This window comes from Hippoglossus stenolepis, chromosome 4 (assembly GCF_022539355.2).
Source record: "Hippoglossus stenolepis isolate QCI-W04-F060 chromosome 4, HSTE1.2, whole genome shotgun sequence".
Classification (NCBI taxonomy): domain Eukaryota; kingdom Metazoa; phylum Chordata; class Actinopteri; order Pleuronectiformes; family Pleuronectidae; genus Hippoglossus; species Hippoglossus stenolepis.
Window position 1 is genome coordinate 9,812,615 of NC_061486.1, and position 19,397 is coordinate 9,832,011.

A 19,397-nucleotide genomic window follows, 5' to 3' on the forward strand; every position below is an offset into this window, starting at 1 on the left:
GAGGGAGGCCCCTGAGATGTAGCCCTTCTTCTCTGCTTGTCTTTCAATTAACCCTCTTCATCCATCCTCTATCTGTTCATCTCGCTGCCTTCATCCCTTCAATTACACAAGTGCTCCCTGTTCAAAATCTCTAAAGTTTAGTCCTATTCAGTGCTATCTCCTATTCACCGTTCCGAGGAGACAGGCGGGCAACAGGCCCATTAAAACAGCCTTAATAGAAGCCTGGTGAAGAGGATTCAAAAGCTTTTTGGCCTTTTATGTCTCACACTCATTCTGCAGATATATGGTCAACATGGCTGCTGGAAATACCCCCCCTCACTTAAAAAAAACAAAACATCTTAACCGCCCCCTGTTTTTCACGTCTGGATCTTCCCCATATCATCACACTCTCTTTAGATTGCTTCACAGCCATTGTCATTAAGTGTTCATGAGGAGTTTTGAAAATTGTTTGCTTGGATCTCGATTGGAGTTCGCAGACCAGAAAAGAGTGGAGCAAAAAATAATGGAAAAAGAGAATATGAAAAAGACAAAAATTATCTCTGACAAACTCTGGCAGCTGCCTTTGGTTTGCGCTGTAATCACTAGTAGCAACGGAAAATTGCTCCAAAGTGAGAACAACACGGACACAGTCGAACAAGTGTCCAAAAGCTGCTAATATTTTCATTATATATCTGACTAGGGATTTACTATCAAGTGAGAATATATATATTTTTTTACTTGCACTGCTGATGAAGTGAATTGGGATCAGATGCAGTACAGTCAGAGAGCTGGAATGTTCTTTTCTATTCTACCTCTGACGATAAGTCACCGGGGACGTGGCAGATAACCGCGAGACCACGCCCCGAAGCTTCCAGCCAGCAAACAGAGAAAAACTGAGAGAACGTTGTCAGATGTGAGTAGAGACATCTCTTGTTTCAAGCACATCAGGTACACATCTCCGCTAACACACACACACACACGCACACATTCTCCTCCAACAAAGGTTGTCACTGCACTGGCATCAGAAGCTTGTGTCATTGCCTCGAGGTTAAAGCAGATAAGAGAGGATTAGCATTCATTACTCTATAAAGTGATGATACCCACCGCCAAGCGCACGCACACATACACAGGTTTGTGTAGCCATCCTTATAGGGACTTTACATTGACTTCCATTCATTATGGACAGCCGAACTAAAACTCTATCCCTCACCTTAACACAAGCACAATTCACAACCTACCTCTAAACCTAACTAGGACCTCAGATATTAAGTTTTGCCTCATTAGGAGCTGCTGGCTCTGACAGGGTCTCTGTGTATGTTAGAAAATGTGCTTAAGAGGTAAAAAACATGTACAAATAAACACACAGGTGTACGATGATGCACAGAAATACCAAAGGTTTGCATCTGCACACACATACCTTAACAATCAAAGGGAGTTGATGGTAATACAGAGCAACATCATGTAATCCCTTATACCACAAACAACTGCTGAGCTGAAAAATCCTCCAACTGACTCATAACTTCTGACAGTGACAGACAAGAAACAGATGATGTTTTCTTGCTGAAGTTACCCATTGTCCATCCAAGAATACGTAGCACAAAAGCAGTGTTTGTTTGAAATTTTCAAACAACATTACATTTTTCTTTCAGGGCCTTGGCTTCACTACTGTCGAAGATCATTGTGCTTTGTTCCCATGAAGACACACAAGAGCAAATGTAGGAGGTACGAGGAGAAGAGAAACAGACTTAGACAAAGAGTCATTTGTAGGTTAAGGATATATTTTGTAAGCGTAATACATCATCACATAGAAAAGCATGACTCAGTTTGTCTTAATTCTGTCCCACACACACACACACACAAACACACTGCACAGCAGAGCATCACACACACACACACACCCCTCACGTAGTTGCCTTTCGGCTGCACACTCATCCACATCGATCCACATTGATCAAAGTCAGCTCACACCATTTCTGCAAAGAGCAGGGGACTAGCGGGCATCACCTCCTGTAAGCCTCTCTCACAATGGTCTCACCCGTTGTCAGAGATGCCATTGAAGAGAAATGAGGCCAAAATCTCATTGAAAAGACAGAAGTCAGAGGAAAAAGGGCCTGAGACTGAATGGAAGCTACACGGAAGCTTGAATTACTTGCGTTGCCTGAACGCTGAGGGTTTGACTTTAACCTCCATGTCATGTAGATCACACATTTTTTAGATATGTGGTCCAGCCTCGACTTCAAATATCAGCGGGCAGGCTGCGGCGAGAGACAGCGCGGTGACAGACAGCGTGCTGTAGGCAGACCCTACACAACACAGCTGCTCTATCTCTCTCTGATGACTGAGCCCGATACCGCTGTAATCCAGTTAAAGCCTTTTGAAGAATCGCAATGTCCGACAGCCAGCCCTGCGACATGCGCTGTAACAATACAGGGATATTACACACATTCTTCAATTGTGCGCGCAGCCGAACACGCGACTGACACGGCTCAGTTCAATCCCACGCTCTCCTCTCCTCTTATTACTTTGCCTCCATCCGTGCGCCATCTATCTGCTGTTCATTTTTCTCCATCTGTCCATCACTGTCCGTGTAACACCATTTGATGTCCATGCACCCATCCATCACTCTTACACTCGGTTTCACTCTACTTCATTGCTGCGCAGCTGCCTCTTCTCTCTGGGTATAATCTGCCTGTTGACACCACCCTCCTGCCTGTCTGTCTGTCTGTCTGTCTCTCTGCAGGGAACACATTCTGTGCCTCATATTTAATGTCATGATGATGCAATTACACATGCAGGCCTTTCCGCAACAAAATTGCCTTCTTGGGTCATTTCCCAGCTATTTTCCTGTTTTGCTGCATGCTTGCTTGGGTTCAGGGTGGAAAGGAAAAGACAAGTGGCATTAACAGGTTGCTGTAAGACTCCGATTCAATGCTGATGTATTAACTTTTGTAGAAAAAAAGGGGGAAAGAGAAAACCCACACTGAAAGCAGCATAAAGCATCCGCTCCATAATGGTTATGAAGGATCAATACTCCATGGAGAGAAAGTGCTGCTAAACAGTGTGGTTTCTGTTAATTAGCACTTCTATAATGATCTCTCTCTCTCTCTTTCCCCCCTCCCCCCTCTGTTGCTTTCTGCACTCCCTTCCCAGTCTCACACTTTATTGCTCCCCTCCATTACAACCCTTCCCTTCTTTGGCTTCATCACTTGTTCATTCCTCTGTCTCGAGTCTGTTGATTCTGTCCTCCCAACCAATGTTCCCCTCAGCAGAGAAAACAAAGCGAGAGGAGGCACCGAGTTCTTTTCATAAGCGTGATAAATATCCCACTCCTGTGTTTGTGGCTGATAGCTCTCAAGGATGAGATTTAATGAACCTCTCATCCAACCCTGATTATTTTCTAATTAAAGGAGTGAGTGATGGGGGCAATGAGTGAATTCATGAATGCATGTTTGTAACTGCGGGGGGAAAAAATAAAGCAACAAATGACGGACGCAGAGACAGGGATCACATCTTATCGAGCCTTGTTTACTGCTTTCCCCTCGGGAATGGAGGCTGTTTGGCAGAAAGAGATGTTTGCAACACTGTGCTCCACTATGACGGGCAAGTCATAGGGTGGTAGTCAGGATGGTTGGGAAGAACACAGTGTGACAGACTCTAAGAAGGTTTAATATTGATCTGTTGTCATGAACCTAGCCTACCCCGGAGGAGGTTAGCGATTCAGTATAAAGACCCTTTTCAAATGGTCAAAAAAACCATTAACTTCTGGCTTTTGTCTGAAACGGGAATGGATACAACTGACATTCACTCCTGGGTTAAATAACGGCAGTGATAGAGACATGACACCCAGGTTAACAGGTTAATTTCTTCTTTATTTTGGCAGTCGAGATGCTGACGCTGCTCCTTTTCCCCTACGACTTTAGGTCACACATTGAACTTCCAGGCTTTGTAATGTAAATAGCTATGAACATTTGTCTTTTTATTATTTTTTACATGTTGCAAACATTATGCAACAGCAATTTTTTTCTTCGTACTGAGTAAAATGCTACACTGTGGGAAGACAGTGTAGCTTTGAACATGACTCACTGGGGGGAGAAAACTCCTACTGTCAATGGGAGAGGAGACAATCACTGTTTTTTAGCAAGTTTACACCAGTTTAAAAAACCTGGGTATACCCACCAATTTTGGATTTTAAGAAATACAAGATACCATGGTGATTTACCCCAGTAAGAAATGAACCAGCTTCGTTGGAAAACCCAGAGTTAGACCCGAATGGGTTGGTTTTCAACCTCGATAACCAAAAATCCTGTTTCGTAGGATTCCACTGGGATGTTTCGTCACTGGATTCAAACCCTGCAAACACACAGTGCTGACCACTGTATCACCGTGCCAGCCCATACACTCTAATCCAAAACTCGTGACAATTCTACTCATTGTTTCCATTTTGATCATCAAAATTCTATTCTATTCTATAATTTCTAGAAATGTATCTTCCATTATGTCAAGATTTGAGAACCATCAGCATCTATGACAACACACGGATTCATAATCAATTCAAAACGCCCAATAGCACAGAACTAAGAGACTTGATTAGCCTCACACTTCCTGCCTGTTCCATCATTTACCAGACAGCAAAGCCCCTCTAACGTGATTATCTACCTGTGGTGAATGCTCATAATTTAAGCTGATTCTTTGGGCTCTTCTGAGCTCAGCTCTACTGAGATCAGCGTGTGTCACTGTTTGTGTGTGTGGGGGGGAGTGGTGACTGCAGTAGAGAGTAAGCTCTTGTGTGCTGTTTGTGTTCAGGGTCGAAAGTGAAGTATTACGCTTCAGAAGTGCAACTACAGAGCACCCTGACTCCTGAGATCGGATTAAAGAGCAGAGGGTCAATGACGAGACAGGAAAATAGATGGACGGAAGGCGAGACAGGGATAGACAGACTCACGGCGCTGCCAAATGACAAAAGTGAGAGAACAAGTTGGCAGACGAGTTGCTGTCCTGGAGTGAATTAATGCTCCGTTCCTCCCACTCTCCATCTCATTCCACCACCGTGCACCTTACTTGTCCGCAGACTGATTTAAATGTTTGTTTTACTGCATCACTCTGAAAGAATAACAAATGGTGTGCTTTAAAAGCAGTCGGAGGATGCTGAGGTAAAAGAAGTGAGGGGGAGGAGGAGGAGGAGGAGGGGTACTCGGTGTACTTGGAGAAAGACAGGGAGTTAGTTTATCGAGGTGGGGAAGGGGGCGAGACAGACTAACGGGAATGGATCAGGCCATAACTGATTAGCTATTCTGTTCACAACAGCAGGAGCAATGGGACATCACGACTCAGCACACAGAGATGCTGATATTACTTTCATGCTGCCTAAATGACCGAATCCCGACAGCTACAAACAAAAACACACGCTGAGGAACATATATACGAACGGCTAGAGCTGTCTTAATCACATGTAAAGAGAAAGTAAATGTAGTTAGAGGTAACATTAGGCATAACGGTAAAAGAGTGAAGGACGCTAAAAGGTGAACGAGACCATTTCATGTGGTGGGAGGCTATTCTTGAATGCCCTTGTATGTATTTTGACTCTGATGTTGTTGTGTCATGTCTCCATGCTGATGCAGCGTGTTTAAAGATTGATGTGAGCGCATGTGCGTGTGTGTGCGTAAGTGTGTGTGTGTCCGTGCTGACGCAGCGTATCCACAGATGGATGTAGAAATGGTGGCCTCTCTAAGGACAGAGAGACATTTAGAGGAGATGTTTCAAGGGAGGACTCGCTCATGAATATAGTCAGACAAAGTTAATAGCTGCTGGCTGTGTGCTCACAGTTTACTTCATAGCAGCGTGCTAATAAAAGCCTCTTTTCATAATGTTCTGTGTAGACTGAGCTATGTGAGGAATCAGATATGGTAGACCGACCGTAATCTTTTTGGTTAGGCCCAAAAATATATACTCTATAAATGGATACAGAACATGAAATGATAACAGATTGAAGGAGTACACCCATTTGGTAGCATTAATATTTTTGACCATCTCTTACAGCAATGAGGCCAAAAAGAGCTCAGAGGATACTATAGTGTATAAATCCACACACATGCACTAATTTATAGGCACGGTAATAAAGATTGTGTGAGCTAATTTGGAAAGAGCTTGAACTTATGATGACATTTGATTTAAGTCCCACACTTAAGTCCTGTCTGGGTCTTTTGTCAACGCTAAGCCAGTGTTGTTCACACCCAAAATCCAAGCTTTCAGAAAACCACCCCCAATGGTGATGAATTTAAAAATGCTGGTTGAACAATAATATGTGGACGGGGCCACTGAGCTTTTGGTGAACAATGAGGTTAACACTGCTCAGACACAACAACCTAAACCATTAGGTTCAATTTTCGGTCCGAACTTGACTGATCCAGAGAGAACTAACTGACTTACAGTTGACAGAGGCACATTACGTCTTCAGGTTGTCCGTCCATCCATTCTATTCTCGTGAATGCGATATTTTAAGAAGGCCTTCGTGGAATTTCTTCAAATTTGGTACAAAAATTAAATTGGAAACAAAGATGCACTGATTAGATATTGGTGGCCAAAGGTCAAGTTCGCAGTACTAAGGACATTTTGTGCCATCTGGAAAGCGTGAAGGAACCCTTTCCCTTCCAATTGGATTTGATATAGGTATGGATTTGGTAGCTATAGGTCAAAGTTCGATATCACCTTGGCCAGAAGGTTTATGGGTTTCTTGAACATTATATCTTAAGAATATATCTGAATCTGGTAAAACAAGCTGAGGTATGTTGATGGAAACTGCACTGGTTGGCAGTGAAATAAAACTGTACTGTGGTAAATCTCAATTGAGTCTGAAGTGAACCCAATCTTGATGTTTTCCCCAAACAAGTAGATATTCTAGCCAATGTGACCGACCCTGAATGTAATTTCAAAACTTCCGTCCAAACTCGATCCATTGGGTCCCGATGGGTCCCGACAGGCTCAGATTGGATATCCTCACTCTACTGTGGATGCAATTGTTTTCCATGTGCATTCTCTGTTTCAACCAAAGTAATGACCCGCAGTGAAGAAGTGAGAAGCATCCACCATGGAAGTATGATTCCTCTCTTCCTTATGGTTGGCCACAGTTAAAAAACCACAAGGCCTGAGAAAACGAAAGTCTCCCCAAAATATGATGAAAAACAATAAAGAAAAGACTAAAATAAAGAAAAGATAAAAAACCCACAGTGTGTGAAATTGAAATGAAAGTGTCTGGCATGTCTGGGAAAGACAGAAAAAAAAAGAACATAGAATGAAGGAGGAGGGGTGAGGATGTAGCATGGGTTGAGTAGAGACAGACTAACAGAGGTAATGAGAGAAGAGGATGAGAGCGGGGAGCATGACAGCAGAATACAGATACAGAGCAGATTAACACTGTTGGAGTACGTATCCCTTTCAAAGAGTTCTTATCCAACACACTGCACCCCTATTTTCACACAAACACGCACACACGCACACACACACACACAGCTCTTCCTGTGTTCTCTACTGGGCTCTCATCTCAATACATACATACCCTACCTATTCTCCCATTATGCGTTCTCTCTGCTTTCCTCTCTCAAACACATCCTCTTACACTCACTCCCTCACACTTTTCTTTGTCTTTCCAAGGACTCGGAAGTAAATGCTGTAGCCTATATGTAGGTCATCATACATTTCCAGTGTTGCTCGGCTCCTGTTTACGTGGCTGTGTGTGTTCAAGGTGAGGTTTGAGTCGTACTCTCTAAAATACAGCCGATAATCAATGATCACTGAGACAGGAAGAGAGAGCCCCAGTTATAACTCTCCTATAGAGACCAGTGGTAAACACAAACAAATATTACAAACATATTTTTCCCAAATTGATTCGAACACTGCAATGATTCAACACATGCTGTGTATTAAAGTACATTAGTGCTGTTACTTGAGAGGGATCGTTATTCACTACACAAAAGTAGTTGTTATTTTATGTTTTAATAATGCAGATCTTATATTAATTATTCAGGCACTTAAAAATATGAAGGGAAAAAATGAACAAATGCTGTGTATTTCTCTAATGATGTTCTATCTGGTTAGCGTGTCAAAGATTGTGTTTTGTGTAAACACACATCAGTATGTGTGTTTGAAATCTTAAAAATGTATGTGCTTTTGGGCATCTAAAGAACTTCTTCTGTTCTTTCATCTTAAAAAAACATCCCAAAAACAGTGGTGCTGGCTCCACTTCATAATAAACATGGTACATTGTTTTAATTGATAATGAAGGACTAACACACAAGTTGCATAAACTTAATGACAATAAGCCAAGGCTACAAGTGGAATTGCTATTGACAGTAAGTGTTACGGTGTCTTAGCTTGGCCACTGGTTGAATTAAAACCTTCTAATTACTCCACTGGGCAGTTGAACAGTTAACAATTGCAGGTATAATACATGTACAATACAATTTTTTATAAAAAATAAGGAAACATTTAGTCACAATGACAAACTGTTGAGTGTGTGTGTCACTTGTTCCAGCTGCTCACTTCAACACTACAAGCCAAAACACTGATTCAGTGTAAACCCCTTAGTGTAAGACAGATTGCTGTAGTGACCCACTACATTTACTCAACTGCCCTCCAATAATGTGACAGTTTTATAAATATTGATAAGCTGCCACAGGCTCCTATTTTACAACAAAGAGCAAGAGAAAACAAGGAGATGAGTGTTAAATTAGAATGAGAAAATAAATCTTCCCAGCTTGTCATACTCACACCAAAGATCTTATACATCTAACAAAACTACTTCAGCATCACTAAATACCAACTGTTTAACAATGACGTCACCTTTCACAATTACTGATGTAAAAGATGGTGTGGAGCAGTTAGAGAGTCAAGAAGGTCAACTTTTATGTTTTTGTAGCTTAATTAACAAAAATATTTAAGTTAGAGGAATCTAACATGAATTTAAGTTTTGTGTGTTTTCCTCGTGGCTTCAACAAGATATTTTCATCTCATCATATCGTGTTTTCATATTATTATGAAAAACTTTATAATAGGAAACATTTCTTGTGACAACAATAAACTATTTATCTTGTAACAAGAACTGTTTCTGGAATTTAACAAGAAAAGACTAAGTTGTTACATTATAACATTATTATAACATACATTTTTCGTAAATCGTTTTATTGTTTTTCTGACATGTGGGGCACAGAACCTCTATATATTTAATGTGGTAACTGATTGTTGTGATAACTGACTGTCTGTGCCAGAACGTGTTCTTGACTTAAGGACATGGAATTGAAGGAGGAAATCTATATATAGACTTTAATGTCAACCTCGTCACAGAGCACAAACATAAAGTCATCACTACTTGTTGGACACTAGAAAATTGTCCTCAGTGGGCTCCGCATGTTAACACCAAGTAACAATCTTTGTTCAGGGCTTACATATAATCAGCACAACAAAAATTACAACAACCACAACTCAAAATTTAAATCTCCTCCTATCTATTCCTGATATAATATATTCACCATAGAATTAAGTCATAAATTAATGAGTAACAATCTTTAAACTTGTACAAATATGGTAGCTTACGATTTTCACCAACTCAAACTGCCCACCAAAAATCTTAAACACGCAGCCCCTGAAGGCTCAAAATAAGGTTGTTATAGTTTTATTCCTTTCATAGAAATCAGTGGCTTTGTAACTGTCAATGTAGGACAAAGTCCTTGTGGCTTTTTAGCTCACTGTCACTTGTTTCCCATCAAGACCCAATGGTGAGTTTGTTGTATATAAATACCTCCAAGATTTGCATCCTTTTCACTTACTATGAAACCAGCTTTGTCTCCAGCTGTAGTAATGAATGGTGATGGTGGCCAGGATAGAAAGGACCCATCAATAAACATGCTCGACCAATCAGGAGTCAGTCTCAGATGTTAATTTAATGTATTTTATGCATCATATAACTAATCAATTCCAAACTTACAGAAAAAATGTGCACAACAAACAACAGTGTTCTTAGAACTGCCTAAACTGACGTGAATTTTTTCTTTGGCCCATGTCCCATCTGCTAACATGGAGGTAGATTTACTGCAGCCAGCCACCAGGTGGCGATTGAGACACTTGGGCTCCACTTATTGGGTAGCTGTTATGTCATCAATCTTCATTTACAGTATGAACTGATGCAACATTATTTGTTTGTGGTGAATAACAAAAAGTTACAGGTCAGAAGTCAAACTCATGCAAACAACATGAGGGGAAAATCTGCATTGAGTTTTGTCCAAACCTTTAAGCACGTTTAAAAGTGTTTGTGAGAAAAGCAGAACTGGTAGTTTAAAGCATTTTAAACAACCAACCTAAATACGCAGATGTTGAACTATTATTACAACTCAGCCACTTGAACTCCATCAAAGTAAATCTTGCACGGACAGTAGTAAATGAGTAAATAGGCAATATGTCAAATACTTTCCAAATCTGTTCTGTCTATCTTTCCTGTGGTCTCACATCTTTGCAAAGGTTGCTTGTCCCTGTTGCTGTTGTGTTACCAGGCTGAGGGGGTCAATTCCTCTGTAATATCAGCCAATCCTGCAGGCTGCCTCTGACTCATTTCCTGTCCGCCTTTATCACTCCATCCTCTGCCGCGCCACCCATCAAATGGAACTTTCCTCTACATTCAACCCTGACGAATGCCCTTTGTTTTAGATAACACTGAATAACTGAGTGAAGTTCTTGAGAGAGGGAGAAATAAAGACATACAGACTCCAACTGTTAAGAAATCTCAGGGCTGTGGTTTAAGGATAAAGAACAAAGTGCATGTATTAAATCTGAGAAAGACTATTTGAATACAAAGGGAGAGCTACCAATATGTCTTTCTGTCCCTCCTGCTACAAGCCCTCCCTTTCTTTTCCAGCCTGCATTCAAAAGGAATGAAGGGTAGGTGGTATAACAAATTGTCCAGGAGTGTGAAGCCACGTGTACCAAAATTCATCCTTTTGCTCCTTTTATTTTTTCTCTCCTTTTTCTCTCCTTTTTTCCACATCCTTTTGCCTGTCCTTCCCCATCCCCTTGCCCCTCTCTCCATGCCTGGCTGTGTGTTATGAATTCATCTGCAGATGCAGCAGATCTATCATTCTGTCATGGAGGCAGGGAAGGGAGGTAGACTGTGGAATGCCCTGGCACTGGGAGCAGGGAAGGGCTCTAAGCATACTGCTACGCTTCTTCACACATTCCCTGCTGCGCCCTCTCCGGCTCAGTCTGCCTGTCTGTTTTCATGATCCACGAGATGCCCCAGCAGTCCCCCTTATCCATACCGGTCTTACCTGTGCCAGCCAAACCCACCCCGACCATCCGGACCGAGCAGCCCATAACAGTAATAACACAGTGCCTGGCTTAACAAGAAATCCTCCCCCATATAAACCAAGGTGTGGCCTGGCCTGGCTTGACTGACTTCCAGCTCTGGTCTCCAGTTACACTGGATAACACCCTGCTTGCCAATCAGATATGAGACAAATTACAGGACGTGTGCACAGCACGGTAGACAGAAGTGTCAGATCCAGAACTACTGGGCCCAGTTGAGCCAAAATACACAGATCGACGTAACAGATATCCCATTATCCAACACATTTACAGCATATGGAATATTAAGGCAGTATTCTGAAATATGGTAGAGTGAGGTTTGTGCAACGTGTACATAAGTTATGCCTCTGACTTATATTCTGCACGTCACATACTTTGTCTTATACAAAAAAATATATTACAGAGGAACAGTGATTACAATTGGCTTTCAGTGATGACCTTTTGCACACTCTCTAACTGTGGTTGGTAAATTAAAAGTGGTACTTGTATTAATTGTGCTACTTGTCACATTTTTATATATTTTCTTTGCCATCTCATCTTTTTCTGGCAGAGTTTAAGTTAAAGTGAGTTGACTTCTCACTTTTTTTCTCCTAGACATTATGTCTATTTTCTAGGGACCACAATTTGCGAGAAATGTCTTACAATGATTGATGACTTGTTATCACATGAAACACAGTAAAGACATTGTATCTGCATAACATTCATCAGTTTCAATTTACCCATAATATTCCGGTTAGAAGAAGGGGCTTTGGTTACAGTTTATATAGAAAAAAATGTTGACTTGAAATTAAATGATCTCATCTATTACAACATTTACAGGGATTCATAGTCCCGAGAGGACAAACCATAATGATTTTGGTTATCACCAGACTCTGCCTGGCTTCACCATGTGGTTCATGTTTGTGGTTTTTAGATGTGAGTCATGATCACTTTGCACTCAGCATCATCATCAGTTGACAATTTCAATCCGTCACGTACTTTAAGACAAAATACCTGCAAACTATTGACATTAACATCAGTCTCAGTTCTACTTTGTGTTACGTATTTAGTCGCAAAAATACACGTTTACACAGGGAAACATCTGACAAATCAACACAAGACGACACGTGACTTAAGACGCAAACCCTGATCTCCAGTGTCAAACTCCTGTGCTCATCCAACACTGCACTTCCCGATGACTTCTTGGCTGTACACTGCTCTTCCTGGACTGGCAAAAACAAAGTGAATATGATCCAAGCAATCGGGTTCCATTTAAAAACGTAATGGGCAAAGCATCAAAAACTGATTAATATAAGCAGAACATTTGTGGAGAATACCATTGATGCATATTGTGACACAATTTATTGCTGAAGTAAAAATCACTTTGAATTACTGTTGTTGTTTTGATCAAAACAAAAAATTGGCACGGCAGACTCTCAAATGTGCTTTTAAGCATCAGTTAAGCAGTTTTTGCCTCAATGAATATGCAGTGGTATTTAATGAATCCCTTAATACAATATGTTCATGCTCTCTCACAACTTCCTGGCAGAGTCCATTCTACTTTCCTTCCTTCTCTCCACCGTTTTTATTTTGTTCTCTCCACCCCTCGCCTCCGAGAGAGAGTGAGGAGCTGCATAGTGGGAGTGTGTTGTCTCAGTGCCAGGGCGAAAATAGACAGTAAATTACAGAGCCTTGTGAGAACACCCCACTGTGCTGCACGACCTCAAAATAACACACAGACAAATCACTCGCAGACTCACATACAAACATGAAATGCACAGTATGCTGTCCCTCCTCTATATTTCCCATTCAGCCTGTTGAAGCAGTGTGCCAACAGACGGTCCCATGCTGAAGTTCTGCTCTAGTGGAGGAAACTCTGAGTCTGATTCACAGATGTTAATGTGATTATGGCGCACACACACACACACACACACACACACACACTCACTCACACTCTAAAGTATTATTACAGATATGTTTTTATCCTCTCGCCATGGCACAACTGTGTCACTCAGTAGTAAAATCCCTGCTTGCAACCATAAAGAAACTGTTGTCTGAAAAGTGTCCCTCGTTGTCCCATGTGATGCAGGATTTTCCAAATATTTTCTGCATCAGTGACTGAATCTAGCATCAACAATCCTGGAAGCTTGGAAAAAAAAAACCTAAACGAGAAGACAGGGCAGTGATGAACGATAATCACAGGTGTTTGTCATACTCACCTTGAGTGAGTCAAAACAGGCAATGACTCTGCCGTTTTCCACTTGACAGCTCTTGGCAGGGTGAGCGAACTTGCACTCGCTGTCTGGTCGCGAGCACGTTCCTCTCTGAAATTCCCGACAGACCTCTAACGTCAGCCACTTCGTGTCTCGCATCTGCGTCATGTTCACCGCCATTTTGAACCGGGCAGAAGGGGTCGATAAAGTGGAGCAGATATCCAGCGAATGCAATTACAAGTCTGTGTGTTTCTAATGATACTGGGACAACAGAGAAGTCTGAAGAAGTAAATGACATGGGGGAAATCCAGTTTTAGGAGGTTTTGTCCTGGCGGTCTGGTTCTACGGTGAAGCCTGTGAGGCCTGAGACTCGCCTACCACCTGCAGCCGATCCCAAGAGTCTGTTTGCGGCTGTAAAAGGAATCCTTCACTGCCTGTCACCCAGGGCCCGGGCTGGTGACGGCCACAGACGTTTGCTTTGCAATCGGTCTCTCTCGTTCTCTCTCTCTTCCGCGCACACCAGTTCTCGCGCCTCGCTCCACGGCTGAGCTGTCAGATGAGATGAATGGCAAAACGCATTATCGATTGAGTCGGCCCATGATGAAAAGATGCAGGGCTGGAGGAAAGAGGGAAGGAGGACAGAGAGGAAACGAAAGGCAAGGATGAGGTGGAGTAGGCTGCAGTGGAGGGGACAGCGAAGGGACAATCTCCTTCTGCTCACAGGAGCCGATAAAAGCTGTCTTCACTATCAGAGTCTGTCTGCGGAGGTGGGAGTGGTTGACTTCCTCAGAAGCAGGCTGACTGACATGGATGGAGAAATGGCGGAGGTCTGGCGGGCAGCAGGCGATGGAGGGAAGGAGGGAGGTGTGGAGGCTCAGTGGAAGGGCTCGGCAGTCCTGGGGCTCCTGGTGTGGCCGGCAACTCCGGCAGACATGGCCAGGCACAGAGGTGGCTTCAGCGGAGCCAAACAGCCCCAGGGGTCAGCAAAAGAAGGCACTTCTCTCTGCGGGAGGAGGAGGAGGAGGAGGAAATGGTGTGAGTGGAGGGTTTAACACGTGCACATAAACTCACACGACACGGGCACACGTCTGGATTCACACACACAGCTCCATTCACACACGTTTCCCCATTCATTCCCTCACTCACTCTCTCTCATAGTAGCACTCACGGAGGCTGCCAGGCTCTCAGCTGGAAAATCAAATCAAACACCATATCGCTAACAGTAAAGCTCACGCGTTGAAGCGCAGACCATTTATTTCACAGGAAGACAGTAAAGAAAAGAGGGAGACAGAGAGATCAAGAGACAGATGAAAAAAAAAAGTAAATGGAAAGAACTGAATGTTCATGTGTGTCCATGTGTTTCCAAAATAAATGACCCAGAGGCGATGGTGATTCTAGAACTTTTACAACTCATACACAAGTAGTTTTTATGCAAAAATATTAATGTAGTAATTCATTGAATTAATTTTGCCAAGATCAGCGTTTAATAGCTTGAACATAAAATACATTTAAGAAAAACAAAAATGAAAAAAAAAATGTGTCTCTATTGTATAAAATAATAAACAGCTGCAATGAATCCTCTCAATGTTAAATTTACAATATGTGACTTGTCTGCATCAGTCTCTCAATCAGAATCAGAGTCACCTAGTTTGATGACGTTGTGAAGCAGCGTGGGATCATGGGATTTTAGCACTATTGCTACATGACATGACTCAGGCGCAACTCATGTTCACGGATTAGATAATGTATTAAAGTTTTATGAGTTTATAAAAAGACTGGAGGGAAAAACTGATGATTGGCTCACTTACTGGCAGTGTGTTTTTCCTCCTCTAATGTTAAAGCAGAGACGGTCAGAGCCACATTAGGCAGATTTGACGCAATTAAAAGGCAACTTAAATGAAAGGTCACTGTTATATTGAAGAGAATTGTGGATTTCCCTGGATTTGAACAATATTTGGAGACATTTCAGACAAGTCAACAAAATATATGACATAGGTGTAGTTGTTTTGAGATATTTTAATGAGGAATTCCTTCTTATTATATCTAAGAAAACGTCAGAGCCTGTTGTGAAAGAGAGCATCATATAAATGCAGCGGTATCAATAACTAATGAGCAACTGTGTATTTAAGTACTAATTAGTGAGTCATCAATTTGTCCATCCCTGGTGAGATCCAAATCCCAGTGAAAGAAAAAGAAAGAAAGAATGTGACCAATCTTGTTTCGCTGGTTTTCTTCCTGCATGCTCCTTAGACCCAGTCGTCCACACACTCTCTGACCCCTCTGGTCATATCCGGATGTGAAAAAGAACAAACCGCCTTTCCACAGAACTCCTACAGCTGCTGTGCTTACAGTAAGTGCCCTCAAAAGCTGCATCCCCCATGTGGTTACATCACTTCCAGGTCCCCCACACTCTGACTGAAGTGATGTTTCTGTGAGCTGTTACACGTCACTGATATGATCTCTATATAAAGCAGAGATCCAGACAGAAGATTGTGGTCGATATTAAAATGACTTGTTTTAGAGTAACTGCTCTTTGGTTCAAGTAGCTCTGTTGCTCTTACACTCGCACTGTTCCTAAATATACAGGCTTACGGAATATATAACTCCACTTTTGATTTAACTGCCCCATATTATTTTGACAAGAATATTGTTAATTTTTGACTATTTCGTACTATTATGTATATGTATTATGTTGCTTGAAAAAAGGATCCATGGACCTCAAGTATTCACTTATTGACTGTATGCAAAGAGGTACGACTTGACAACTGGCTGGCTGCAGTAGAGGTCATAACAATACCTCCTCCATGTTAGTAAATGGGACATGGACCAGAACTAAGAAGTTAAAGTATACTAATATATAATTAAATAGGTTTTTCTCAAAGGTGGTTTCTGTCATTTTCAGTAGTTCTTATCTTGCTGGTCAAGTGGTGTTTTTTTTTTATGGTAAGTTTAGTTTTAGTACGTTATTATAATATATATTTAATGCTATAAAAACAGGCTGAGAAGTCATGATTGACCACTGAGAGTGACTTACGATCGGTCGAGCCCATATATGTATCAGCGGGACCTTGATACTGCAGCTCCACACCACAATGACCACTGGGCATCAAATGATGACAAAACCGCAAGATGGTGGTACGAGTATCAGGGATATTTTGGCTTCATTTTGCGGGAAGGAGTGGAGACGCGTAATCCATCTTTATATACCCTCTATGCTCTCACCCTACTATTATTAGCCTGTAGCTAAGTTAAGCTAAGTAACTACATGGAGCAGCTAATTCAGGCCTTTTCTCTTGAGACCCTCACAGCCCATTCTGGGATTTGAAGGTAATGGTGAAATGAAACAAAAGCTGAACAGTGAACACCACAGAGCGTCAGGGAACTCCTTTTTTCTGATGTGAATTTACTAATAGCCTGGTGCAAAAAAACTGGTGGCTTGACCAAGTTTAAAAAGGGAAACAAGTGAAGAAGGGAAGAATTAAAAATACTCCCTTGGTCAAACATTCATTGCTTATGTGTCATGCCCTGGTCTCCAATTTGGGGCAGTCACTGGTTCAAACTAGTTTTCAGCCTTCGAACTGTGTGTGTGTGTGTGTGTGTTGACAAGAGCAAGGAACCAGGGCAGCCCACTGTATCTGGCAAGGAGACTGTGGTGAGTGAGAGAGCACAGTCAGGTTTATCATTACCAGTGTATTAAATATGGACGGCCAAAGACATCGCTTATTCTTACCCACTTCCTGAACTCTCCGATAACTTTCTCTTTTTCTCTCAATTGCATCATTATATCCCAGATGCTGGGATGGTCTGCAAGTATATAGAAGCATACAGTATAATTCTGATTATTTATGAGTTCCATTGGTTTTGTAAAGCACTTTGTTACTTGTATTGAAAAGTGCTATACAATTAAAGTAATTATTATTAATATTGTAAAATGCTAAATTGATTTAATTTATACACTTAAAAGGTAATTATAGTGTTTTTCAACTTGGGTATTTTTGGTTACAATGTTTGGCCCTTCTGTTAGGGGTCGTGCTAAAGGATCAGGTATGCTTAAGGTTTGTTTTGCAGTTATCTGTCTTGTGAGTTTGACACAGAACAAATACGTTTCTGTTTCAATTAGGGACACACCAATCCAATCCACTTGATCAGTATCAGGGCCAACACTGATGTTCACTGATCCACTGATTAAGTGGATTGGTTATTGGCCCGACGTGATCTGCAAATAAACAGGGTTTCTTTGTCATTATAAAAGTCAGTATCTCCACTATCAGTTCCATTCATTAATTCACAGCAGACTGTGGAGACTTCGTAGTGCCACAGTAATCGGTAGTCTTGTGTTGCCTTCCATTCAAAAATAATCTCAACATCTTCAACATGGTGTGTTACACAGATTTTAAATCTGGGAATAAAAAGAGCACTCCTAGTAGACATCCAGTAGCACTGAACTTTGGCATGTTTCTGTTACAGGGTTTTCTGCATGTTTTTAATAATTATTAAATCAAATCAAACAGTCACTTGACTTAACATAAGCATTTTAGAGTGTATAATGCATCAAAAATGTTTCTGTGCCTACTGTTGTTTCTAAGCGACCAAACAGTTTATTTTCCTATTAAGATGATATTATTGTGATTTTACAAACAACAATTGGAGGAGGTGTGCACTTATGGAGCCCTCTTCTGTGGGAGTCAAGCACCTATGGAGGCACAGCTCCAAGACAAGTGAAAGCAGTTTACTGACAAGTGATCAGACTATGAACATGTGATTGTTGATTGACAAGTCCCAACTACAGCCTTCTTAATCCTGGCAGGGTACTAGAGGCGTTTTGCCCCTGAGTTTGCTCAGGTTGTCCAGGAACAAACCTTGCTGTTAGCTAATAACAAGCAATAAGGGGGTTGGGTTGCTCTCGGTCAACAGGGGCCCAATCAGTCTTTGACAACTCCAACAGTGCACCAACAGAGGCTCTAATCCTTGCTTACCCTGTATTTGTAAGTCTTTTGTTCTTTATATAGATGCTAACCACCAACGTTTGGGATATGTAATGTCACCAGGTCCAGGAAGGTAAAGAGTTGTGCTAGTTGGAGCTTAAATCCCAAAGAATACAACAATGCAAACTACATTCATTTCATATTGGAACCACTAGCACTAAAATAACCCCTAACCCTGGCAATTAAGGAGAATTTTGAGTTTATTGGTAACCATGTTGCTTATTTGTATTTGTTGCAGTGGAGCAGTACTGGGTTGCCCACCTGACATCCTTGGATGACAGAGAGAACCATGCCGCTCCAGAACAGAGTAAAGACTTTGTGGCTGAACAACATGCCCAACTACAATCAAACAGAATTATTCGAAAAATATTGGCTGCTCTGCTCATTTCAAATGAGATCAGGGCCTAAATCTTTAATCTAACCTAATAAAACAGTTCTGTAGTCTTTCTAGGATGGCTCAAGGTAGGAGTACCCATTATCGCCTTGTAAGAAATGGGCGAGTTGAAAGGATGAACCAGATACAGATAAATATACTCCATGTCCTTAAGGACAAGAAATTGAATAGGTGGCCTGAGCCACCGGGTCTGTTCCTTCTTAGCCCATGTATGGATAAAACCCGACACTCCCAGTGGATGTTGCATTAGGGTTTGTGCAGGAAAAGCCAAATTGTGATTTGGTAAGCTGGGTCCATGATCATTATCAAAAATTGACCTATGCTTATGATTTAACTCATTTTTAAAATGACACGAACAGCTGAATAAACAAAACACCCCATTGACCAAAAAGGAGAAACTGCCTTAAACTTTGCCCAGATAGGGGATCGGGCAAAGTGGTTGAGAAACCGCCCCACAGGCAATTGAGCATAGAGAAATGTCTGCGCTGCACTATGCTCCTG

General features: G+C 41.7%; 1 protein-coding gene across 10 annotated transcripts in view; it reads right to left on the minus strand.

Annotated features, from left to right (window-relative positions):
- LOC118106768 (muscleblind-like protein 1) overlaps positions 1 to 19,397 on the minus strand; it is a 63,481-nt gene that overhangs the window by 29,124 nt on the left and 14,960 nt on the right. For all 10 annotated transcript variants that reach the window (XM_035155542.2, XM_035155550.2, XM_035155548.2 and 7 more), the window contains one exon: positions 13,524 to 14,520. In XM_035155542.2, the coding sequence (XP_035011433.1) occupies positions 13,524 to 13,697 (174 nt within the window). In that variant the 5' untranslated portion in view covers positions 13,698 to 14,520. The remainder of the gene's footprint in view (positions 1 to 13,523; positions 14,521 to 19,397) is intronic.